General features: G+C 41.6%; 3 protein-coding genes across 6 annotated transcripts in view; 1 reads left to right on the top strand and 2 right to left on the bottom strand.

Moving 5' to 3' along the window:
- The window catches only part of LOC143955522 (uncharacterized), a 433,055-nt gene that overhangs the window by 323,706 nt on the left and 87,660 nt on the right, over positions 1-21,689 (top strand). Inside the window, exons 7-12 of one of the 2 annotated variants that reach the window (XM_077465563.1) lie at positions 16,858-16,952; positions 17,080-17,218; positions 17,336-17,433; positions 17,551-17,665; positions 17,875-17,972; positions 18,094-18,172. The exons of the other annotated variant lie outside the window; for it this stretch is intronic. Of the exons in view, the coding sequence (XP_077321689.1) occupies positions 16,858-16,952; positions 17,080-17,218; positions 17,336-17,433; positions 17,551-17,665; positions 17,875-17,972; positions 18,094-18,172 (624 nt within the window). The remainder of the gene's footprint in view (positions 1-16,857; positions 16,953-17,079; positions 17,219-17,335; positions 17,434-17,550; positions 17,666-17,874; positions 17,973-18,093; positions 18,173-21,689) is intronic. 2 annotated transcript variants of the gene reach the window in all.
- The window catches only part of LOC143955568 (uncharacterized), a 234,219-nt gene that overhangs the window by 108,116 nt on the left and 104,414 nt on the right, over positions 1-21,689 (bottom strand). The window lies entirely within an intron of this gene.
- Positions 1-21,689, bottom strand: part of LOC143955614 (uncharacterized) — a 347,615-nt gene that overhangs the window by 95,157 nt on the left and 230,769 nt on the right. The window lies entirely within an intron of this gene.

Genomic DNA, 21,689 nt, shown 5'->3' on the forward strand with positions numbered 1-21,689 from the left:
AGCAGCGTCATATTACATTTGTGATCAGTAAAGACGCTCCCCCTTACATTGATGGTCTGTAAAGAAGCCCTCTTACATTGATGGACAGCAGAGAAGACCTTTGGTCAGTAGAGAAATGTCTTCTTACTTTGGTAGTCAGTAAAGAAGTGTCATCCTACATTGGTGGTTAGTGGAGAAGCTCTCCTTACATTCGTGGTCAGTAGATAAATGTGCTCTTACTTTATTAATCAGCAGAGACGTGTTCTCTTACATTGGTGTCAGTAGAGAAGCTCCCCTTACATTGGTGATTGGTAGAGAAGCTCCCCTTACATTGGTGCATTGATGGTCAGTAGAGAAGTGTCATCTTACATTGGCGGTCAGTAGAGAAATCCACCTTAAACTGGTGGTCAGTAAAGAAGACCCCCTTACATTGGTGATCAGTGGAGAAGTCCTCCTCAAAATAGTAGTCAGTCAGTAAAGAAGTGTCATCTTACATTGGTGATCGATGGATAAGTCCTCCTTACAGTACATCAGTGGTCAGTAGAGAAGTGTCATCTTACATTGGTGGTCAGTAGAGAAGCTCCCCCTTACATTGGTGGTCAGTAGAGAAGCTCCCCCTACATTGGTGGTCAGCAGAGACATGTCCTCTTACTTTGTAGTGTGCATAGAGCAGTTTACATGACCTTTATCTAATGTGTACTGCCTGGGAACAAGTGAGGGAGAAAAGGAAAGATTCAGGAGCTCATAGAGGATATTACAAGGAGGCATAAAAAATAAAGTAAGAAAGATTTAATAAAAAACAGATGACAGGGCCATTACGTACTAGATAAGGATATCATTTAGCATTACTTTAATGTTATGCTGAAGTTACAATTGACACAAACCATTTTCTTTCCTATTTCTAACAATTTATTCCCAATAAGAACCAAGGAAATAGAAATATATGTAGCCAAAGTGGCTACCGTATCAGGTTGGGTGATATTAATGGAGACGAGAGCGATGTCATGTGACCTTCCAGAATCCTCTTCACGTCTACGGCAAGCCCCATTGATAGACGATCTCCAGGGTGATTCACATATTGTCCACCAGTTGGCGATCACAGCTACTTTTGGTGGATTACACACACAGGAAGTGATGTAATCTAGAAACAGGAAGTTCCGGGTGAGAGGTCAGACTACTAAAGATAAGGATGTGCTGCGTTAGCTTAGAGCAAAGGTTCTTTTTTTACTGACAGGAAGTGATGTCACGTACAGACAGGAATTTCCAAGCGAGTTGGAAGGAAGTGGAGAGGAGACAGTGGTGGGACTGGCAGACGAGGTAATAAGATATTATTATCATTATTATTATTATTAATACTGGATAACCCCCCCATCATGTCTGTCCTCTTCATCCATTGTCAAGTCATTTTGACGTCTTATCTCTAGTGAATGTTGCTATCTAATATACAAGCTAAATACCTCTTTCCTTCCGCATCTGAGTGTTAAATAAGCAGGTCAGCAGCAGGACAGGTTTAATCTGGGATAATAGGTATTAATGATGTATATCTAACTTTAAATAGGTCTAACTGGTGTATGTCTAACTTTTATTTTATCTATGGGGATGGGTTGACATAATAATAGGTGGTTCAGGTGCACACTGTTTGCTGTGAACAAAAGGTCAGAAGTAAAGCTATGCTTCGAGCACAACAAACCTAAAAAAAAAATCCCTCTTAATATACCATAAATATTAATATACCTCCAAAAAAAAGAAATAATAACCCCAAAATATCACCGTAAGCAACGAAAGACAAATTATTTTATAGCATGGTCTTCAAATAAAAAAAAAAAAAAAAAAAAAGCAGTTTGCTATGGACAACCAAAGTGTCCCAAAGTCAACCACATCCTAAGTTAAGAAGACCGTAATTTGAATCTCTATGATCCCTGATGATACTGACCTTTAGGGTGTATGAAGACGTTGTGAACATGAGGGGGAATCACACATGACAATGTTCCTCACCACTGAAATTTACAGGAATTGGGTTATTTTTTTTTTTTGGGGTCTGTTGGTCATTGGTAAAAGGTTTGTTAAAAATCCAGCCACGCCAAGTTGGCAAAAAATATGTCCATTTGGGTGAATTTGAATCTCAATGATCCCTGATGATACTGAGGCAGAAAATGGGTGATTGCCCAAGATGTAGCAACCATAATGGTCACTAAACTTGACAGTAGTCTTAGTAAAGACCTTTTTTGGAGTGTGCGAAAAGCCTGTATATTCTCCTCTACTTCCTGGTTTTCGAGCACGCTCCCTGCATCTACGTCACGGCTTCAAAGGAGCTACAATTCCCTTAATGCGTAGCGGCATGAGCAGTGCTGCTTTTTCGCTGTGAGAAAACGAGAACGTGCCTAGTTCTCGTTTCTATTTCTGCCTTGCACAGATGCCAGACGTCTCCCAGTTAACATGCCCATTCCCGCCTCCCCAGCACGCCCATAGTCGGAGCTACAGCGTCTTAAACACGCCCTCGGCTCCCCTGCCTGTGAACACGCACAGCGTCTCTACACAGGGATGTAGTCCCAATAGAGGGGATGAGCATGCATAGTAACCCCCATGGAAGAACGACTCGGATGAGGGGGCAAGCTTACAGTGGAGGAACAGGAAGTTAACAATTCACACACAGAAAAAAAGCATTTATAAGGGAAAATTGAGGAAAAGGTAAGTGAACCAACAGTACACTAGCTTAAAGGAACCTATTTAGAAAATAAAAAACAAACCTTTTAGTATCACTTTAATCTCCCCACATGCCGTTTGTCTGCTTTTCTCATTCTTGCCTTAGAGCAGCTTTCATTTCATTGACACAATGGAAGCTCTGAGCCCAACCCTCCATCCCTAATAGAGAGGGAGCTGGGTTATGGCTCCTCCACGTCTGCTAGCCATGGGTCAAAGAGTTGTTAAAAATTCGACCATGCCAATTTGGCCAAAAAAAGTGTCCATTTGGGTGAATTTGAATACCAATGATCTGGAGGCAGAAAATGGGTGATTGCTCATGATGTAGCAATAAAAACAGTCGCTGAGCTTGATAGTCGTCCTAGTAAAGACATTTAGGGTGTGTGAAGACCTTGTAAACATGGGGGGGGGGGAAATCCCTCAAGACAATGTTCCTCACCACCAAAATTTGACAGGAGCACAGTTTCCTAACTTATCGTAATCTCGGTGTATGCAGTTTGTCGGCTTTTCTCCTCCTTTCCTTAGAGCAGTGTGGAAGCTCTGAGCCCAACCCTCTATCCTTTTATAGAGGGGGCGCTGGGTTATGGCTCTTTCTCACCTGTTGGCCAAGGGTCAAAGGGTTGGAAAAAATCCAGCCACGCCAATTTGGCTAAAAATTTGTCCATTTGGGTCAATTTGATCCCGATGATACTGAAGCAGAAAATGGATGATTGCCCATGATGTAGCAATAAAATTGTCACTGAGCTCAACAGTAGTCCTAGTAAAGTGTGAAGATCTTGTGAACATAGTTACATAGTAGGTGAGGTTGAAAAAAGACACAAATCCATCAAGTCCAACCTCTGTGTGTGATTATATGTCAGTATTACATTGTATATTCCTGTATATTGCGGTCGTTCAGGTGCTTATCTAACCGTTTTTTGAAACTATCGATGCTCCCTGCTGCGACCACCGCCTGTAGAAGGGAATTCCACATCTTTGCCGCTCTTAGCCCTTGTACACAAGGTCGGACATTCTGACAACCAAATCCGTCGTATTTTGTTCGTCGGATTTTGTCCGATGGATTTTGTCCGAAACTGTTGCATACATACGGTCAGGCAAAGTTGTCGGAAAATCCGATAGTTCAGAACGTGATGACGTTATTATTTCGTTACGACGGGACTACGTTCAGGCTAGTAGCCAATAGTTTGGTGTAGGAATTTGATTGCATGCGTGGCACTTTGTCCAATCGGAATTCTCTACACATGATTGGACAAGGTCCGATCGGATCATGTTGTCGGAAAAATTTTACTGACAAGTTGGAAAACTTGGTCCGTCAGATACTTCAACAGAAACAGTCCGATGAAGACCACACACAGTCGGATTATCCGTCAAAACGGTCCGATCGGACACATTCCGTCGGAATCTCTGACCGTGTGTACAAGGGCTAACAGTAAAGAACCCTCTATGTAGTTTAAGGTTAAACCTGTTTTCTTTTAATTTTAATGAGTGGCCACGTGTCTTGTTAAATTCCTTTTTGCGAAAAAAAAGTTTTATCCCTATTGTGGGGTCACCAGTAGAGTATTTATACATTTAAATCCTATCCCCTCTCAAGCGTCTCTTTTCCAGAGAGAATAAGTTCAGTGCTCTCAAACTTTCCTCATAACTAATATCCTACAGACCCTTTATTAGCTTTGTTGCCCTTCTTTGTACTCGCTCCATTTCCAGTACATCTTTCCTGAGGACTGGTGCCCAGAACTGGACAGCATACTCCAGGTGTGGCCGGACCAGAGTCTTGTAGAGCGGGAGAATTATGGTTTTATCTCTGGAGTTGATCCCCTTTTTAATGCATGCCAATATTCTGTATGCTTTGTTAGCGGCAGCTTGGCATTGCATGCCATTGCTGAGCCTATCATCTACTAGGACCCCCGGGTCCTTTTCCATCCTAGATCCCCCCCAGAGGTTCTCCCTCCAGTGTATAGATTGCATTCATATTTTTGCCACCCAAATGCATTATTTTACATTTTTCTACATTAGACCTCATTTGCCATGTAGTTGCCCACCCCATTAATTTGTTCAGATCTTTTTGTAAGGTTTACACATCCTGCAGAGAAGATATTGCCCTGCTTAGCTTAGTATTGTCCGCAAACACAGAGATTGAACTATTTACCCCATCCTCTAGGTCGTTTATGAACAAAATAAATAGGATTGGTCCCAGCACAGAACCCTGGGGGACCCCACTACCCACCCCTGACCATTCCGAGTACTCCCCATTTATCACCACCCTCTGAACTTTGCCCTTGTAGCCAGTTTTCAATCCATGTACTCACCCTATGGTCCATCCACGGACATTATTTTGTACAGTAAACATTGATGAGGAACTGTGTCAAATGCTTTTGCAAAATCCAGATACACCACGTCTACGGGCCTTCCTTTATCTAGATGGAAACTCACCTCATAGAAGGTTAGTAGATTGGTTTGTCAAGAACGATTCTTCATGAATCCATGCTGATTACTGCTAATGATACTATTCTCGTTACTAAAATCAAAAGCTTGCATACTATTGATGTTAGGCTAACTGGTCTGTAATTCCCAGGGATGTATTTTGGGCCCTTTTTAAATATTGGTGCTACATTTGTTTTTCTCCAATCGCCTGGTACCATTCCAGTCAGTAGACTGTCAGTAAAATCTTGTATATAGTCCCTTTATCATCCTCTCCAAGAACCATGGGTGGGAAATCACACAAGACAATGTACCTCATCACCGAAATTTAGAGGAACACAGTTTTCTAATTGACCGTATTCTCCCTGTATGCAGTTTGTGGACTTTTCTCATCCTTTCTTTAGAGCATCTTCCATTTCAGTCCAACCCTCCATCCTTTATAGACTGTATGGTCAGGCGAATCCAAACCTCAACCCGTAAAGCTAATCAACCTACTGAAAATGGGTGATTGCCCATGATGTAGCAATCAAAATGGTCTCTGAGCTCAATAGTAGATCTAGTAAAGGCCTTTAGGTTGTGTAAAGACCTTGAGAACATGGGGAGAAACACACAAGACAATGTTCCTCACCACCAAAATTTACAGTAGTGCAGTTTATTAATTGACTGTAATCTCTCCAGTTTGTCGGCTTTCCTTATCCTAACCTACAGCAGCCTTCAATTCATTGGTGCTAAGGTGGCTTTGAGCCCAGCCCTCATCCTTTATAGAGAGGAAGCTGGGTAATTGCTCTTTTGGGTCTGGTGGCCATGGGTCAAAGGGTTGTCAAAAATCTCAATCACGTGAATTAGGCCAATAAATGTGTATATTTAGGTGAATTTGAATCCTGATGATCCCCGATGATATGGAAGCAGAACATGGGTGATTGCCCATGATGTAGCAATCAAAATAGTCACTGAGCTTGATAGTCTTCCTAGTAAAGACCTGTAGGGTGTGTGAAGAACTTGTGAACAAGGGGGGAAATCACACAAGACAATGTTCCTCACCACCAAAATTTACAGGAGCTGTGTTTATCATTCTTCATTTTTCATTTGGGTGAATTTTAATCCTGATGATCCCTAATGATATGGAGGCAGAAAATGGTTGAATGCCCATGATGTGGCAATAAAAATGGTCTTTAAGCTGGATAGTCGCCCTAGTAAAGACTTTTAGGGTGTGTGAAGACCTTGTGAACATGGGGGGGGGGGGGGGGGGTGGAGCACAAGACACTGTTCCTCACCATCATAATTTACATGAGCTGGATTATGGTTCTTTTGGGTCTGCTAGCCATGGATGGAAAGGTTAAAAATTCAGGCCCCGTCAATTTGGCAATAAATGTGTCAATTTCACTGAATTTGAATGATCCCCAATGATATTGAGGCAGAACATGGGTGATTGCCCATGATGTAGCAACCAAAATAGTCAATGAGCTTCGTGGTGGTCCTAGTAAAGACCTTTTAGGGTGTGTGTGTGAAGACCTTGTGAACATGGGGGAGCACAGTTTCCTAAATTACCATAATCTCTCCGTGTGCAGTTTGTTGGCTTTTCTCATTTCATTAGCACTATGGCAGTTCTGAGCCCAACCCTCCATCCTTTTATAGAGAGGGGGCTGGGTTATGGCTCCTTCACGTCTGTTGACCTTGGGTCAAAAGGTTGTTAAAAATTCAGCCAAAAATGTGAATCCCGATGATCCCTAATGATATGGAGGCAGATAATAGGTGATTGCCCATGATATAGCAATCAAAATGGTCACTGAAATGTAGAGACATGTCATCTTACATTGGTGGTCAGTAGAGACGCTCTCCTTACATTGGTCAGTAGAGAAACCCCCCTTACATTGGTAGTCAGTAGAGAAGTGTCATCCTACATTATTGGTCAGTAGAGAAGTGTCATTGTACATTGGTAATCAGTAGAGAAATGTCTGCTTACATTGGTGGTCAGTACATCAATGTCCTCTTACTTTGGTAGTTAGTATAAAAGTGTCCTCTTACACTGGTGGTCAGTAGAGAATTGTCACCGTAGAGCAATGTCCTCTTTGGTAGTCAGTAGAAAAGTGTAAGTTTTCATTGGTGGTCAGTCACAAAGTTCCCTTTACTTCGGTAGTCCAGTAGAGAAGTGTCCCCTTACAATGGTAATTAGTGGAGAAGCCCCCTTTACATTGGTGGAAAGTAGAACAATGTCCTCTTTATTAGTCAGTAGAAATGGACTATTGTTGGAAAAATAAGGATATCGTTTAGCCTCACTTTAACCATTTTTACCCGTGTGCTTCACAATGTGCCATCAAAGGGAAACTAAAGTTCTCCTAAAACACACACATTCTCTTTGAGCATTACCATTCCTCTATATTACATAAAAGTCACACTAATGTGATATAATGTATATGTAATTCATCAGACTTGCTGATTATATATTGATGTAAATATGGGAGGGGGTGCGAAAACTACATAAATGGCAAAAATGTCAAAAAATGCATTTTCCTTCTTATTTATAACAATTTATTCCCAATAAGAATCAAGAAAATATAAATAAATGTATCTAAACTGGCTACCAAATCAGGTTGGGTCCCATTATTAGAGACAAGAGCGATGTCATGTGACCTCCCAGAATCCTCTTAGCCTCTACGGCAACCCCCAACGATAGACAACCTCCAGGGTTGGTTCACATATTGTCCACCAGTTGGCGATCACAGCTACTTTTGGAGAATTGCACACTCACACAGGAAGTGATGTCACCTACAGGCAGGAAGTGATGTCGTCTAGAAACAGGAAGTTCCGGGTGAGAGGTCAGACTACTAAAGATAAGGACGTGCTGCGTTAGCGTAGGTCAAACTGTCTTTTTCACTGGCAGGAAGGAAGTGATGTAACATTGGCAGGAAGTGAGGTAAAATGACGGCAGGAAGTGATGTCTCGCACAGACAGGATTTTCCAGGCCAGTTGGAAGGAAGTGGAGAGGAGACGTTGCTGTGACTGGCAGACGAGGTAATAAGATATTCTTATTAATACTCGATAACCCCCCCGTCATGTCCATCCTCTTCATCCATTGTCAAGTTATTTTAATGTCTTTTTATCTCTAGTGAATGTTCCTATCTAATATAAAAGCCAAGTACCCATTTCCTTCCTCATCTGAGTCTTAAATAAGCAGGTCAGCAGCAGGACAGGTTTAATCGGGATAATAGGTGTAAATGATGTATATCTAACTTTAAATAGGCCTAATCGGTGTAAGTCTAACTTTTTTGTTTTATCTATGGAGATGGGGGTGACATAATGTGAGGTGGGTTAGGTGCACACTGTTTGCTGCGAACAAAAGGCAACCCCAAGAACAGATGGTCAGAAGTAAAGCAATGCTTCAAGCACCGCAGACCAAAAAAAAAACTATTAATATGCAACAAATATCAATATGCCTCCAAAAAGGAAACGATAACCCCCAAAATACCACCCTCAAAAACAAAAGCCAACTTATTTTATAGGTCTGCTATGGAGAGGAAAAGTGCCCCGAAGTCAACCACATCCTAAGTTAAAAAGCCCTCAATAATATGAGCACCCATAAATAAAGCAGAAAATGGGTGATTGCCCATGATGTAGCAATCAAGATGGTCAATGAACTCGATAGTCATCCTAGTAAAGACCTTTAGCGTTTGTGAAGACCTTAAGACCTTGTAAACATGGGGGGGGGAGAATCACACAAGACATTGTTCCTCACCACCGAAAATTTACAAGAGTTGGGTTATGGTACTTTTAGGTTCTGTTGGTCATGGGTAAAAGGATGAATCTCAATGATCCCACAATGATATTGAGGCAGAAAATGGGCGATTGCCCATTATGTAGCAACCAAAATGGTCACTGACCCTGACAGTACTCGTAGTAAAGAACTTTTAGGTTGTGTGAAGACCTTGTGAAATCACACAAGACAATGTTCCTCCCCACCAAAATTTGCAGGCACATAGTTTCCTCACTGACCATAATCTCTCAGTGTGCAGTTTGTCAGCTTTTCTCATCCTTTCTTTAGAGCAGCTTTCATTTCATTGGCACAATGGCAGCTCTGAGCCCAACCCTCCATCCTTTTATAGTGAGGGATCTGGGTTATGGCTCTTTTACACTTGTTGGCCATGGGTCAAAAGGTTGGTAAAAATTCAGCAACGCCAATTTGGCCAAAAATTTGTCCATTTGAGTAAATTTAAACCCAATTATCCTTGATGATATGTAGCCAAATGGGGTGATTGCCCATGACGTAGCAATCAAAATGGTCACTGAGCTTGATGGTCATCCTAGTAAAGACCTTTAGGGTGTGTGAAGACCTTGTGAACATGGGGGGGAATCACATAAGACAGTATTCATACCACCAAAATTTACAGGAGCTGGGTTATGGTTCTTTTGGGTCTGTTGGCCATGGGTAAAAGGGTTGTTAAAAATATGGCCACACGAATTTGGCCAAAAATGTATCCATTTGGGTGAATTTAAATCCCAATGATCCCCATAGATATGGAGACAGAAAATGAGTGCTTGCCTATGATGTGCAAATAAAATGATCACTGAGTTTGATAGGTTTTTCTAGTAAATACCTTTTAGGGTGTGTGAAGAACTTGTGAACATGGGGGAGAAAAATCACACAAACCTAAAAAAAAAAAAAAATCCCTATTAATATACAATAAATATACCTCCAAAAAAGAAATAAAAAAAAAACAAAATACCACCCTCAGAAACAAAAGCCAGCTAATTTTTTTAGTATGGCCCACCAATAAAATCTAAAAAAGAGCAGTTTTTGCTATGGACAGGAAAAGTGCCCCGAAGTCAACCACATCCTAAGTTAAAAAGCCCTCAATAATGTGAGCACCCATAAATAAAGAAGGCAGAAAATGGGTGATTGCCCATGATGTAGCAATCAAGATGGTCATTGAACTCGATAGTCATCCTAGTAAAGACCTTTAGGGTGTGTGAAGACCTTGTAAACATGGGGGGGAAAAAATCGCACAAGACAATGTTCCTCACCACCGAGTTGGGTTATGGTTCTTTAGGTTCTGTTGGTCATGGGTAAAAGGTTTGTTATAAATTCGGCCACCCCAATTTGGCCAAAAATTAAAAAACAAAACAAAAAAAACTGTTTGCTATAGACAGGAAAGGTACCCCAAAGTCAATCACACCCCAAGTTAAAAAGCCCCCAATGTGGGCAATTTTTTTTTGTTCATTTGGATGAATTTTGAATCTAGATGATCCCTGATAATATTCAGGCAGAAAATGGGTGATTGCCCATGATGTAGCAACCAAAATGGTCACATACCCCAACAGTACTCCTAGTAAAGACTTTTAGGTTGTGTGAAGACCTTGTGAAGATTGGGGGGAAATCACACAAGACAATGTTCCTCACCACTGAAATGAGCAGGCACATACTGCAGTTTCCTAACTGACCGTAATCTCTCCGTATGCAGTTTGTCAGCTTTTCTCATCCCTTTTCTTACAGTAGCTTTAATTTCATTGGCACAATGGCAGCTCTGAGCCAATCCCTCCATCCTTTATAGCGAGGGAGCTGGGTTATGGCTCTTTTACGCCTGTTGGCCATGGGTCAAAAGGTTGGTAAAAATTCAGCCATGCCAATTTGGCCAAAAATGTGTCCATTTGAACAAATTTAATACTGATGATATGGAGGCAGAAAATGGGTGATTGCCCATGATGTAGCAATCAAAATGGTCACTGAGCTTGGTCGTCATCCTAGTAAAGACCTTTAGGGTGTGTGAAGACCTTGTGAACATGGGGGGAATCACACATGACAATGTTCCTTACCACCGAAATTTACAGGAGCTGGGCTTTTGTTCTTTTGGGTCTGTTGGCCATTGGTAAAAGGGTTGTTAAAAATTTGGCCACACCAATTTGGCCAAAACTATTTCCTTTAGGGTGAATTTGAATCTCAATGATCCCCGATGATATTGAGGCAGAAAATTAGTGATTGTCCATGATATAGCAAACAAAATGGTCACCGATTTCGACAGTAGTCCTAGTAAAGACCTTTTTAGGGTGTGTGAAGACCTTGTGAACATGTCTAATCGCACAAGACAGTGTTCCTCACCACCAAAATTTACAGGAGCACAGTTTCCTAACTGACCTTAATCTCTCTACATGCAGTTTGTTGGCTTTTCTCATCCTTTCCTCAGAGCAGCTTTGATTTCGTTGACACAATGGCAGCTCTGAGCCCAACCCTCCATCCTTTATAGAGAGGGTGCTGGGTTATGGCTCCTTCACGTCTGTTGGCCATGGGTTAAAAGGGTTGTTAAAAATTCAGCCATGCCAATTTGGCCAAAAATGTGTCCATTTGGGTGAATTTGAATCCCGATGATATTGAGGAAGAAAATGGGTGATTGCCCATGATGTAGCAACCAAAATGGTCACTGACCCTGAAAGTAAAGACCTTTTAGATTATGTGAAGACTTTGTGAACATGGGAGAAATCACACAAGACAATGTTCCTCAACACCAAAATTTTCAGGCAGTTTCCTAACTGATCCTCGTTCCTTTATAAAGAAGGAGCTGGGTTATGGCTCTTTTACGCCTGTTGGCCATGGGTCAAAGGGTTGGTAAAAATTCAGCCAGGCCAATTTGGCCAAAAATGTGTCCCGATCATATGGAGGCAAAAAATGGGCGATTGGCCATGATGTAGCAATCAAAATGGCCACTGAACTTGATAGTCATCATAGTAAAGACCTTAAGGGTGTTTGAAGACCTTGTGAACATGGGAGAAATCACACAAGACAATTTTTTTAATTACCACCGAAATTTACAGGAGCACGGTTTCCTAAATGGCCGTAATCTCTCTGTATGCAGTTTGTCGGCTTTTCTCATCCTTTCCTTAGAGCAGCTTCCCTTTCATTGGCACTATGGCAGGTCTGAGCCCAACCCTCCATCCTTTATAAAGAGGGAGCTGGGTTATGACTCCTTCACAACTGTTGGCCATGGGTCAAAGGTTTGTTAAAGATTCAGCCATGCCAATTTGGCCAAAAATGTGTCCATTTGGGTGAATTTGAATCTCGATGATCCTCAATGATATGGAGGCAGAAAATGGGTGATTGACCATGATGTAGCAATCAAAATGGTCACTGAACTGTAGAGAAATTTAATTTTACATTGGTGGACAGTAGAGAAATATCCTCTTACTTTGGTTGTCAGTCGCAAAGTTTTCCTTACATTGATGGTCAGTAGAGAAGTGTCATCCTACATTGGTGGTCAGTAGAGAAGCCCCCCTTATATTGGGTGTTCGTAGAGAAGTGTCATTGTACATTGGTGCTCAGTAGAAAAGTGTCACTTTACATTGGTGCTCAGTAGAGAAGCCCACTTACATTGGTGGTCAGTAGAGAAATATCCTCTTACTTTGGTAGTCAGTCGCAAAGTTCATCTTACATTGGTGGTCAGCAGAGACGTTTAATTGTACATTAGTGGTCAGTAGAGCAATGTCCTCTTACTTTGGTAGTCAGTAGAAAAGTTTCATCTTACATTGTAGGTCAGTAGAGAAGGTCCCCCTACATTGGTGGCCAGTAGAGAAGGTCCCCCTACATTGGTGACCAGTAGAGAAGCTCCCCCTACATTGGTGGCAAGTAGAGAAGCTCCCCCTACATTGGTGGCCAGTAGAGAAGCTGCCCATAAGTTGGTGGCCAGTAGAGAAGCTCCCCCTACGTTGGTGGCCAGTAGAGAAGCTCCCCTTACGTTGGTGGCCAGTAGAGAAGCTCCCCCTACGTTGGTGGCCAGTAGAGAAGCTCCCCCTACGTTGGTGGCCAGTAGAGAAGCTCCCCCTACGTTGGTGGCCAGTAGAGAAGCTCCCCCTACGTTGGTGGCCAGTAGAGAAGCTCCCCCTACGTTGGTGGCCAGTAGAGAAGCTCCCCCTACGTTGGTGGCCAGTAGAGAAGCTCCCCCTACGTTGGTGGCCAGTAGAGAAGCTCCCCCTACGTTGGTGGCCAGTAGAGAAGCTCCCCCTACGTTGGTGGCCAGTAGAGAAGCTCCCCCTACGTTGGTGGCCAGTAGAGAAGCTCCCCCTACGTTGGTGGCCAGTAGAGAAGCTCCCCCTACGTTGGTGGCCAGTAGAGACATGTCCTCTTATTTAAGTAGTCAGTAGAGAAGTCCCCCTTACAATAGTGGTCAGTAGAGAAGTGTCATATTACATTGGTAGTCAGTAGAGACCTGTCGTGTTACCTTGGTGATCAAATATTCAGGTATGTATTCTTGATATAGAAAAACAGGAATTCTCCGCCGTTTTTTAGTGCTGTGATCTGACTTCCTGTTAGAGGGTGGCTATGTTCGTTGTCCTTGGTCCCACTGTATATAGGAACCCACCTCTCTTGCTTGCCCCCCCGAGATGGACTACAGATTATGGGATCTATAGTGTGTATAGAGCAGCACCCATGACCCCAACTAACATGCAATGCTTGTTCTACACAAATGGAAATGAGGGGAAAAAGGAGAGGTTTGGGAGCTCATGGAGGATGTTACAAGGAGGCATAAAACGTAAAGTGTGATACAATTTAATGAAAAACAGATTACAGGGTCGTTAAATTGTGGATGTGTATGGATTATTTTTGGAAAGATAAGGATATTGTTTAGCATCACTTTAATGTTATATTGATGCTACCATTGACACAAATCCGTTTTTTGTCCCGCGTGCTTCCCAATGTGACAACAAAAGACTAATAAAGCTCTCCTAAAATGCACACATTCCCTTTTGAGCGTTACCATTCCTCTACATTAAAGTCACACTAATGTGATATAATGTAAGTTGTCGTTTATATATTGCTGTAAATAAGGGAGGGGGAGGGGGTGTGAAAATGACATAATTGCAAAAATTTCAAGAAAATGCATTTTCTTTCCCAAGAAAATAAAAATAAATGTATCCAAATTGGCTACCAAATCAGGTCAGGTTAATTTAATAGAGACGAGCGATGTCATGTGAATTCCCAGAATCCTCTTTGCCTCTACGGTAAGCCCCAACAATGGACGCTCTCCAGGGTGATTCACATATTGTCCACCAGTTGGCGATAAAACAGCTACTTTTTGGTGGATTGTGCGCACACACAGGAAGTGATGTAACCTACAGACAGGAAGTGATGTAATCTCGAAACAGGAAGTTCCGGGTGAGAGGTCAGACTACTAAAGATAAGGACGTGCTACGTTAGCGTAGGGCAAACAATGCTTTTCACTGGCAGGAAGTGATGTAACATTGGCAGGAAGTGAGGTAAAATGACAGCAGGAAGTGATGTCACGCACAGACAGGAATTTCCAGGCCAGTTGTAAGGAAGTGGAGAAGAGACGTTGCTGGGACTGGCAGACGAGGTAATAAAGATTATTATTATTAATACTCGATAACCTCCATTGTCATGTCCGTCCTCTTCAACCATTGTCAAGTCATTTTGATGACTTTTATCTCTAGTGAATGTTGCTATCTAATATAACAGCTAAGTACCTCTTTCCTTCCGCATCTGAGGGTTTAATAAGAAGATCAGTAGCAGAACAGGTTTAATCAGGGATAATAGGTATAAATGGTGTATGTCTAACTTTAAATAGGTCTAACAGGTGTATGTCTAACTTTTATTTTATATATGGGGGTGACATAATATGAAGTGGTTTAGGTGTACACTGTTTTCTAAGAACAAAAGGCAACTCCAGGAACAGATGGTCAGAAGTAAAGCTATGTTTCGAGCACCACAAACCTAAAAAAATAAAAATCCCTATTAATATACAATAAATATACCTCCAAAAAAGAAATAAAAAAAAAAAAAATACCACCCTCAGAAACAAAAGCCAGCTAATTTTTTTTAGGACGGTCCACCAATAAAATAAAAATAAAGAGCCATTTGCTATGGACAGGAAAAGTGCCCCGAAGTCAACCACATCCTAAGTTAAAAAGCCCTCAATAATATGAGCACCCAAAAATAAAGAAGGCAGAAAATGGGTGATTGCCCATAATGTGGCAATCTAGATGGTCATTGAACTTGATAGTCATCCTAGTAAAGACCTTTAGGGTGTGTGAAGACCTTGTACACATGGGGGGGGGGGGGGGAAATCGCATAAGACATTGTTCCTCACCACTAAAATTTACAAGAGTTGGGTTATGGTTCTTTAGGTTCTGTTGGTCATGGGTAAAAGGTTTGTTATAAATTCGGCCACCCCAATTTGGCCAAAAATTTGTCCATTTGGGTGAATTTGAATCTCGACGATCCCCCAATGATATTGAGGCAGAAAATGGGTGATTGCCCATTATGTAGCAACCAAAATGGTCACTGACCCTGACAGTACTCGTAGTAAAGACCTTTTAGGTTGTGTGAAGACCTTGTGAAATCATACAAGACAATGTTCCTCCCCACCAAAATTTGCAGGCCTCCCTGACCATAATCTCTCCGCGTGCAGTTTGTCGGCTTTTTTCATCCTTTCTTTAGAGCAACTTTCATTTAATTGGAACAATGGCAGCTCTGAGCCCAACCCTCCATCCTTTATAGTGAGGGAGCTGGGTTATGGCTCTTACACTTGTTGGCCAAGGTTGGTAAAAATTCAGCAACGCCAATTTGGCCAAAAATTTGTCCATTTGAGTAAATTTAAACCCAATAATCCTTGATGATATGTAGCCAAATGGGGTGATTGCCCATGACGTAGCAATCAAAATGGCCACTGAGCTTGATGGTCATCCTAATAAAGACCTTTAGGGTGTGTGAAGACCTTGTGAACATGGGGGGAGGATCACATAAGACAGTATTCATACCACCAAAATTTACAGAAGCTGGGTTATGGTTCTTTTGGGTCTGTTGGCCATGGGTAAAAGGGTTGTTAAAAATATGGCCACACGAATTTGGCCATAAATGTATCCATTTGGGTGAATTTAAATCCCAATGATCCCCATAGATATGGAGACAGAAAATGAGTGCTTGCCTATGATGTGCAATTAAAATGGTCACTGAGTTTGATAGGTTTTTCTAGTAAATACCTTTAGGGTGTGTGAAGAACTTGTGAACATGGGGGGAAATCACACAAGACAATGTTCCTTACCACCATAATTTTACAGGAGATGGGTTACTCTTCTTTTTTATGGTTCTTTTGGTTCTGCTGGCCATGGATACAAATTTGGCCCCACAAATTTGGCCAAAAACATATCCATTTGGGTGAATTTGAATCCCAAAGATTCACCACAAATTTATGGTCTGGGGAATTCAAAACTTCGACCTGCTGACGAGAAGGGTGAGGAGGATTCTGGGACTGTAGGTAATATATTTGTTGCTGTTATTTTTTATACAGCTTTATAAAGTATTGAAGACATCTGGGGAGTGGCTGACAGAAGACCGCACCAAAGACCATTCACCATCACGGTTCCTCTCTGATTCTTTCGAGAAACAACCAGAAGATTATTTAAGCAATCAACAAGGCCAGTTGACAGGAGAGGTGAGCGGTGCCGGGAATTCTGGGACATTGTCCAGTAACAGACAAGGGATGTGTCTGGATGGTGACTGTATCATTGTGTGTTTCAGGTCTCTATAAGGTGTCAGGATGTCACTGTCTATTTCTCCACGGAGGACTGGCAGTATTTAGAAGGACACAAGGATCTCTACAAGGACATCATGATGGAGAATCGGCCGCCCCTCACAACACCGGGTAAGAGGATACTCTATTGTAAAGGAAAGAGCAGTACGGAGGGTCCACCTAGATCCCCCATCATCTGATAAACACATAGAAACAATGTATTCAGTCAGTGTGTGTGTGTTTCCTACAGATGGATCCAGTAAAAGAAACCCAGAGAGATGTTCCCGCCCTCTGTATTCCCGGGATTCCACGCAGGAAGATCACAACTATGCACACCATTATCAGGTTGGTGGAAAGAAGCATCTAGAACGAGAAAGTTGACTTGACAATGCAAGACCCTACAAGCTGATGTGACTTTGTAAAATTAAATCTTATGTTTTCCATCCATTTTTTTTTTTTTTTTTCGGCTTAGGGTAAAGATCTGATCGATTTAAAAGTTGAGGTCCAAGTAGAAAAAGAAGAAACGTATTTGAGGGGTGAAATGATGCTGCAAAGAGAGAAGGAATCTTTCCATGCCTTTATTAAGAATCATCTAGCTCTTACATTACCAAGTAAGAGGAGACTTTACAATAAAGTAGAGAGCAGTACGGAGGGTCCACCTAGATCCCCCCATCATCTGATAAACACATAGAAACAATGTATTCAGTCAGTGTGTGTGTTTCCTACAGATGGATCCAGTAAGGAGAAGCCACCAGAGGGATGTCCCAGTTCTCTGCATCCCCGGGATTCCACACAAGAAGATCACAACTATGCACAACTTTATCAGGTAGATGGAACAGAACATCTGGAATATATATGGTCATCTTCTCAGATGAAGTCCAGATCTTATCGGCTGATGGTCTTTCTGATGTATTAATACAGTTTTTTCAATATTTTGTTGAAGTGTGAACATGTGATGAGTGTGATGAAAGCTGACAGTAAAGCAAAAAAAGAAGAAATGATTCGTTTGAGGGGCAATCAGCAGTCAACGGAACGATCCTCACTGCTTATCACCAAAGGTGATTGTAAATGTTATATACATCAGTGGTTTATATTTACTTTATTTTTATTTTTTTCTCGAACCTATCATAAAAGAAGTATGTAGATGTTCATTCATTTCATTCTTGTGAAAATCAATGACCTGGCTGAAGAGAGATTAGTTTATTGGAAGACGCAGAATAGAGGTCCACCTACATCCTCTATCATCCCCTATAACTCTTTCTTACAGATGGATCCAATAACGGGAACAAACCAGAGAGATGTCTCCGTCCTTTGTATTCCTGGGATTCCACACAGAAAGCTCTTACTATCCCTCACCATCATCAGGTAAGGCTGAACTGACCATATCGGGGGGGGGGGGGAGATCCCAAACACTAAAAAAGGCAAGATTCTTAAATATCGACGATTACATTTTTTAAAGATATTTTCTGACGTTTCATTGGTTTAGATTGAAAAACTGATTCGAATGAAAATTAAGCTTAAAAAGGAAGAAGAAAAGAAGAAATCCTCCCCCTTTCTCATCTCAGGTAAATAATCGCTAGATGCAAAAGATGGTTTAACCTTTTACTTTTATAAATGTAAGATGTACCTATCGGTCAAACATTGTGTGGGATCCACAGACCTTCACAGCATTGAGTTAACAAAATTGTTTTTTTTGTTTTTTTAAATGATAGACCACAAAAGGGGAGATGCCAGTCTTTGTTTGAGGAAGGCCAATGTCTCCCATTGACATCTCATGTTAGTCTTGCTGCTCATCCTAGTGGTAATTCTCTGGCATTCTCACACTTTTAGGTGCACGCTCATGTCTTTTGCTGCAGAGGTCCACCTTCATTCCTCAATATAACGTCATGTTCCCAACAAATGAAGTGGAGATACTGTACACCATATGAAAGGTCTGTCTCCATTCCTCAATATCACATAACGTTCCCAACAATTTATAAGGGGATACTGTACACCATATCAAAGGTCCATTTCCATTCCTTGGTATAACGTCATGTTACCAAAAAATGAGGTGGAGATACTGTATACCATATCAAAGTCCCATCTCCATTCCTTATTATAAGGACATGATCTCAACAAATGACATGGAAATACTGTACACCATATGAAAGGTCCATCTCCATTCCTCAATATAACGTCATGTTCCCAACAAATGAGGAGGAGATACTGTACACCATATGAAAGGTCCATCTCCATTCCTCAATATAACATCATGATCTCAACAAATGACATGGAAATACTGTACACCATATGAAAGGTCCATCTCCATTCCTCAATATAACGTCATGTTCCCAACAAATGAGGAGGAGATACTGTACACCATATGAAAGGTCCATCTCCATTCCTCAATATAACGTCATGTTCCCAACAAATGAGGAGGAGATACTGTACACCATATGAAAGGTCCATCTCCATTCCTCAATATAACATCATGATCTCAACAAATGACATGGAAATACTGTACACCATATGAAAGGTCCATCTCCATTCCTCAATATAACGTCATGTTCCCAACAAATGAGGAGGAGATACTGTACACCATATGAAAGGTCCATCTCCATTCCTCAATATAACATCATGTTCCCAACAAATGAGGAGGAGATACTGTACACCATATGAAAGGTCCATCTCCATTCCTCAATATAACGTCATGTTCCCAACAAATGAGGAGGAGATACTGTACACCATATGAAAGGTCCATCTCCATTCCTCAATATAATGTCATGTTCCCAACAAAAGAGATGGAAATGCGGTCCAAACATGAAAGGTCCATCTCCATTCCTCAATATAACATAATTTGTACCCAACAAATAAGGTGGAGGTACCATTCCTCAATATAATATTTTGTTCCTAACAAATGAGGTATAGATACTGAACACCGTATCAAAAGCCCATCTCCATTCTTCATTGTAATGACATGATGCCAACAAATGAGTAAATACTGTATACCATATGAAAGGTCCATCCCCATTCCTCCATATGATGTCATGTTCCCAACAAATGAGGAGAAGATACTGTACACCATATTAAAGGTTTGACTCCATTCTGCAATATAACATAATGTTCTGAACAATTTATAAGGTGATACCGTACACCATATGAAAGGTCCATCTCCATTCCTCAATATAATGTCATGAATAACAAATGAGGAGGAGATACTGTACACCAGTGGTTCCCAACCCTACCCTCAAGTACTCCCAACAGGCCATGTTTTTGGAATTTCTCTTGGATAAAATAGCTGTCCAAATTACCAAGCCATTGATTCTGATTTAAGACACCCTTGCAAGATAAAGGAAAACCTGCAAACATGGCCTATTGGGGGTACTTAAGGACAGGGTTGAGAACCACTGTGTACACCATATGAAAGGTCCATCTCCATTCCCCAATATAACGTCATGTTCCCAACAAATGAGGTGGAGATACTGTACATCATATGAAAGGTCCATCTCCATTCCTCAATATAATGTCATGTTCCCAACAAATGAGGAGGAGATACCATTCCTCAATATAATATTGTGTTTCTAACAAATGAGGTAGAGATACTGAACACCGTATCAAAAGCCCATCTCCATTCTTCATTGTAATGACATTATCCCAACAAATGAGTAAATACTGTACATCATATGAAAGGTCCATCTCCATTCCCCAATATAACGTCATGTTCCCAACAAATGAGGTGGAGTACTGTACACCAGTGGTTCTCAACCCTGCTCTCAAGTACCCCCAACAGGACATGTTTTGGGAATTTCTGTCCAAAATACCAAGCCATTGATTCTGATATAAAGCACCATTGCAAGATAAAGGAGAACTTGCAAAACATGGCCTGTTGGGGGTACTTAAGGACAGGGTTGAGAACCACTGCCGTACACCATATGAAAGGTCCATCTCCATTTCTCAAAATAATGTTCTCAACAAATGAAGAGAAGTTTTGCCGCGTACACACGGCCGGACTTTCCGGCAGACTAGGTCCAACGGAATCAGTCCGTCAGACAATCCGATTGTGTGTGGGCTACTCCGATAGTTTTACACATAAAAAAATCAGACGGACCTAGAAATAGAACATGTTTCAAATCTGTCCGACAGACTAAATTCCTATTGAGAAAACCGTTCGTCTGTATGCTGGTCTGACAGATCAAATACAACGCAAGAGAAGCTATTGGCTACTGGCTATTGAACGTCCTTGTTTAGTCCCGTTTATGTCATCACTTCCAAAACAAACTGACTTTTGAACGGGCTTAGTCCGTTCATGTGTGGCCAAGTCCATTTGTTCAGAAAGGTCCATCGGAACTCCGCCGAAAGTCCATCAGGAAGACCGTCGGACCTAGTCTGCCAGAAAGTCCGGTCATTTGTACGCGGCAATACTGCACACCATATGGAAGGTCCATCTCCATTCCTCAATATAACGTCATGTTCCCAACAAATGAGGAGGAGATACTGTACACCATATGAAAGGTCCATCTCCATTCCTCAATATACTGTCATGTTCCCAACCAATGAGGAGGAGATACTGTACACCATATGAAAGGTCCATCTCCATTCCTCAATATAACGTCATGTTCCCAACAAATGAGGAGGAGATACTGTACACCATATGAAAGGTCCATCTCCATTCCTCAATATAACGTCATGTTCCCAACAAATGAGGTGGAGTACTCTGTACACCAGTGGTTCTCAACCCTGCCCTCAAGTACCACCAACAGGCCATGTTTTGGGATTTTCTGTCCAAAATACCAAGCCATTGATTCTGATATAAAGCACCATTGCAAGATAAAGGAGAACTTGCAAACATGGCCTGTTGGGGGTACTTAAGGACAGGGTTGAGAACCACTGCTGTACACCATATGAAAGGTCCATCTCCATTTCTGAAAATAATGTAATGTTCTCAACAAATGAAGAGAAGTTTTGCCGCGTACACACGGCCAGACTTTCCGGCAGACTAGGTCCGACGGAATCAGTCCGTCGGACAATCCGATTGTGTGTGGGCTACTCCGATAGTTTTACACATAAAAAAATCAGACTGACCTAGAAATAGAACATGTTTCA

Source organism: Lithobates pipiens, unplaced genomic scaffold (assembly GCF_037356315.1).
Source record: "Lithobates pipiens isolate NorthernLeopardFrog02 unplaced genomic scaffold, aLitPip1_a1.2 Scaffold_35, whole genome shotgun sequence".
Classification (NCBI taxonomy): Eukaryota; Metazoa; Chordata; class Amphibia; order Anura; family Ranidae; genus Lithobates; species Lithobates pipiens.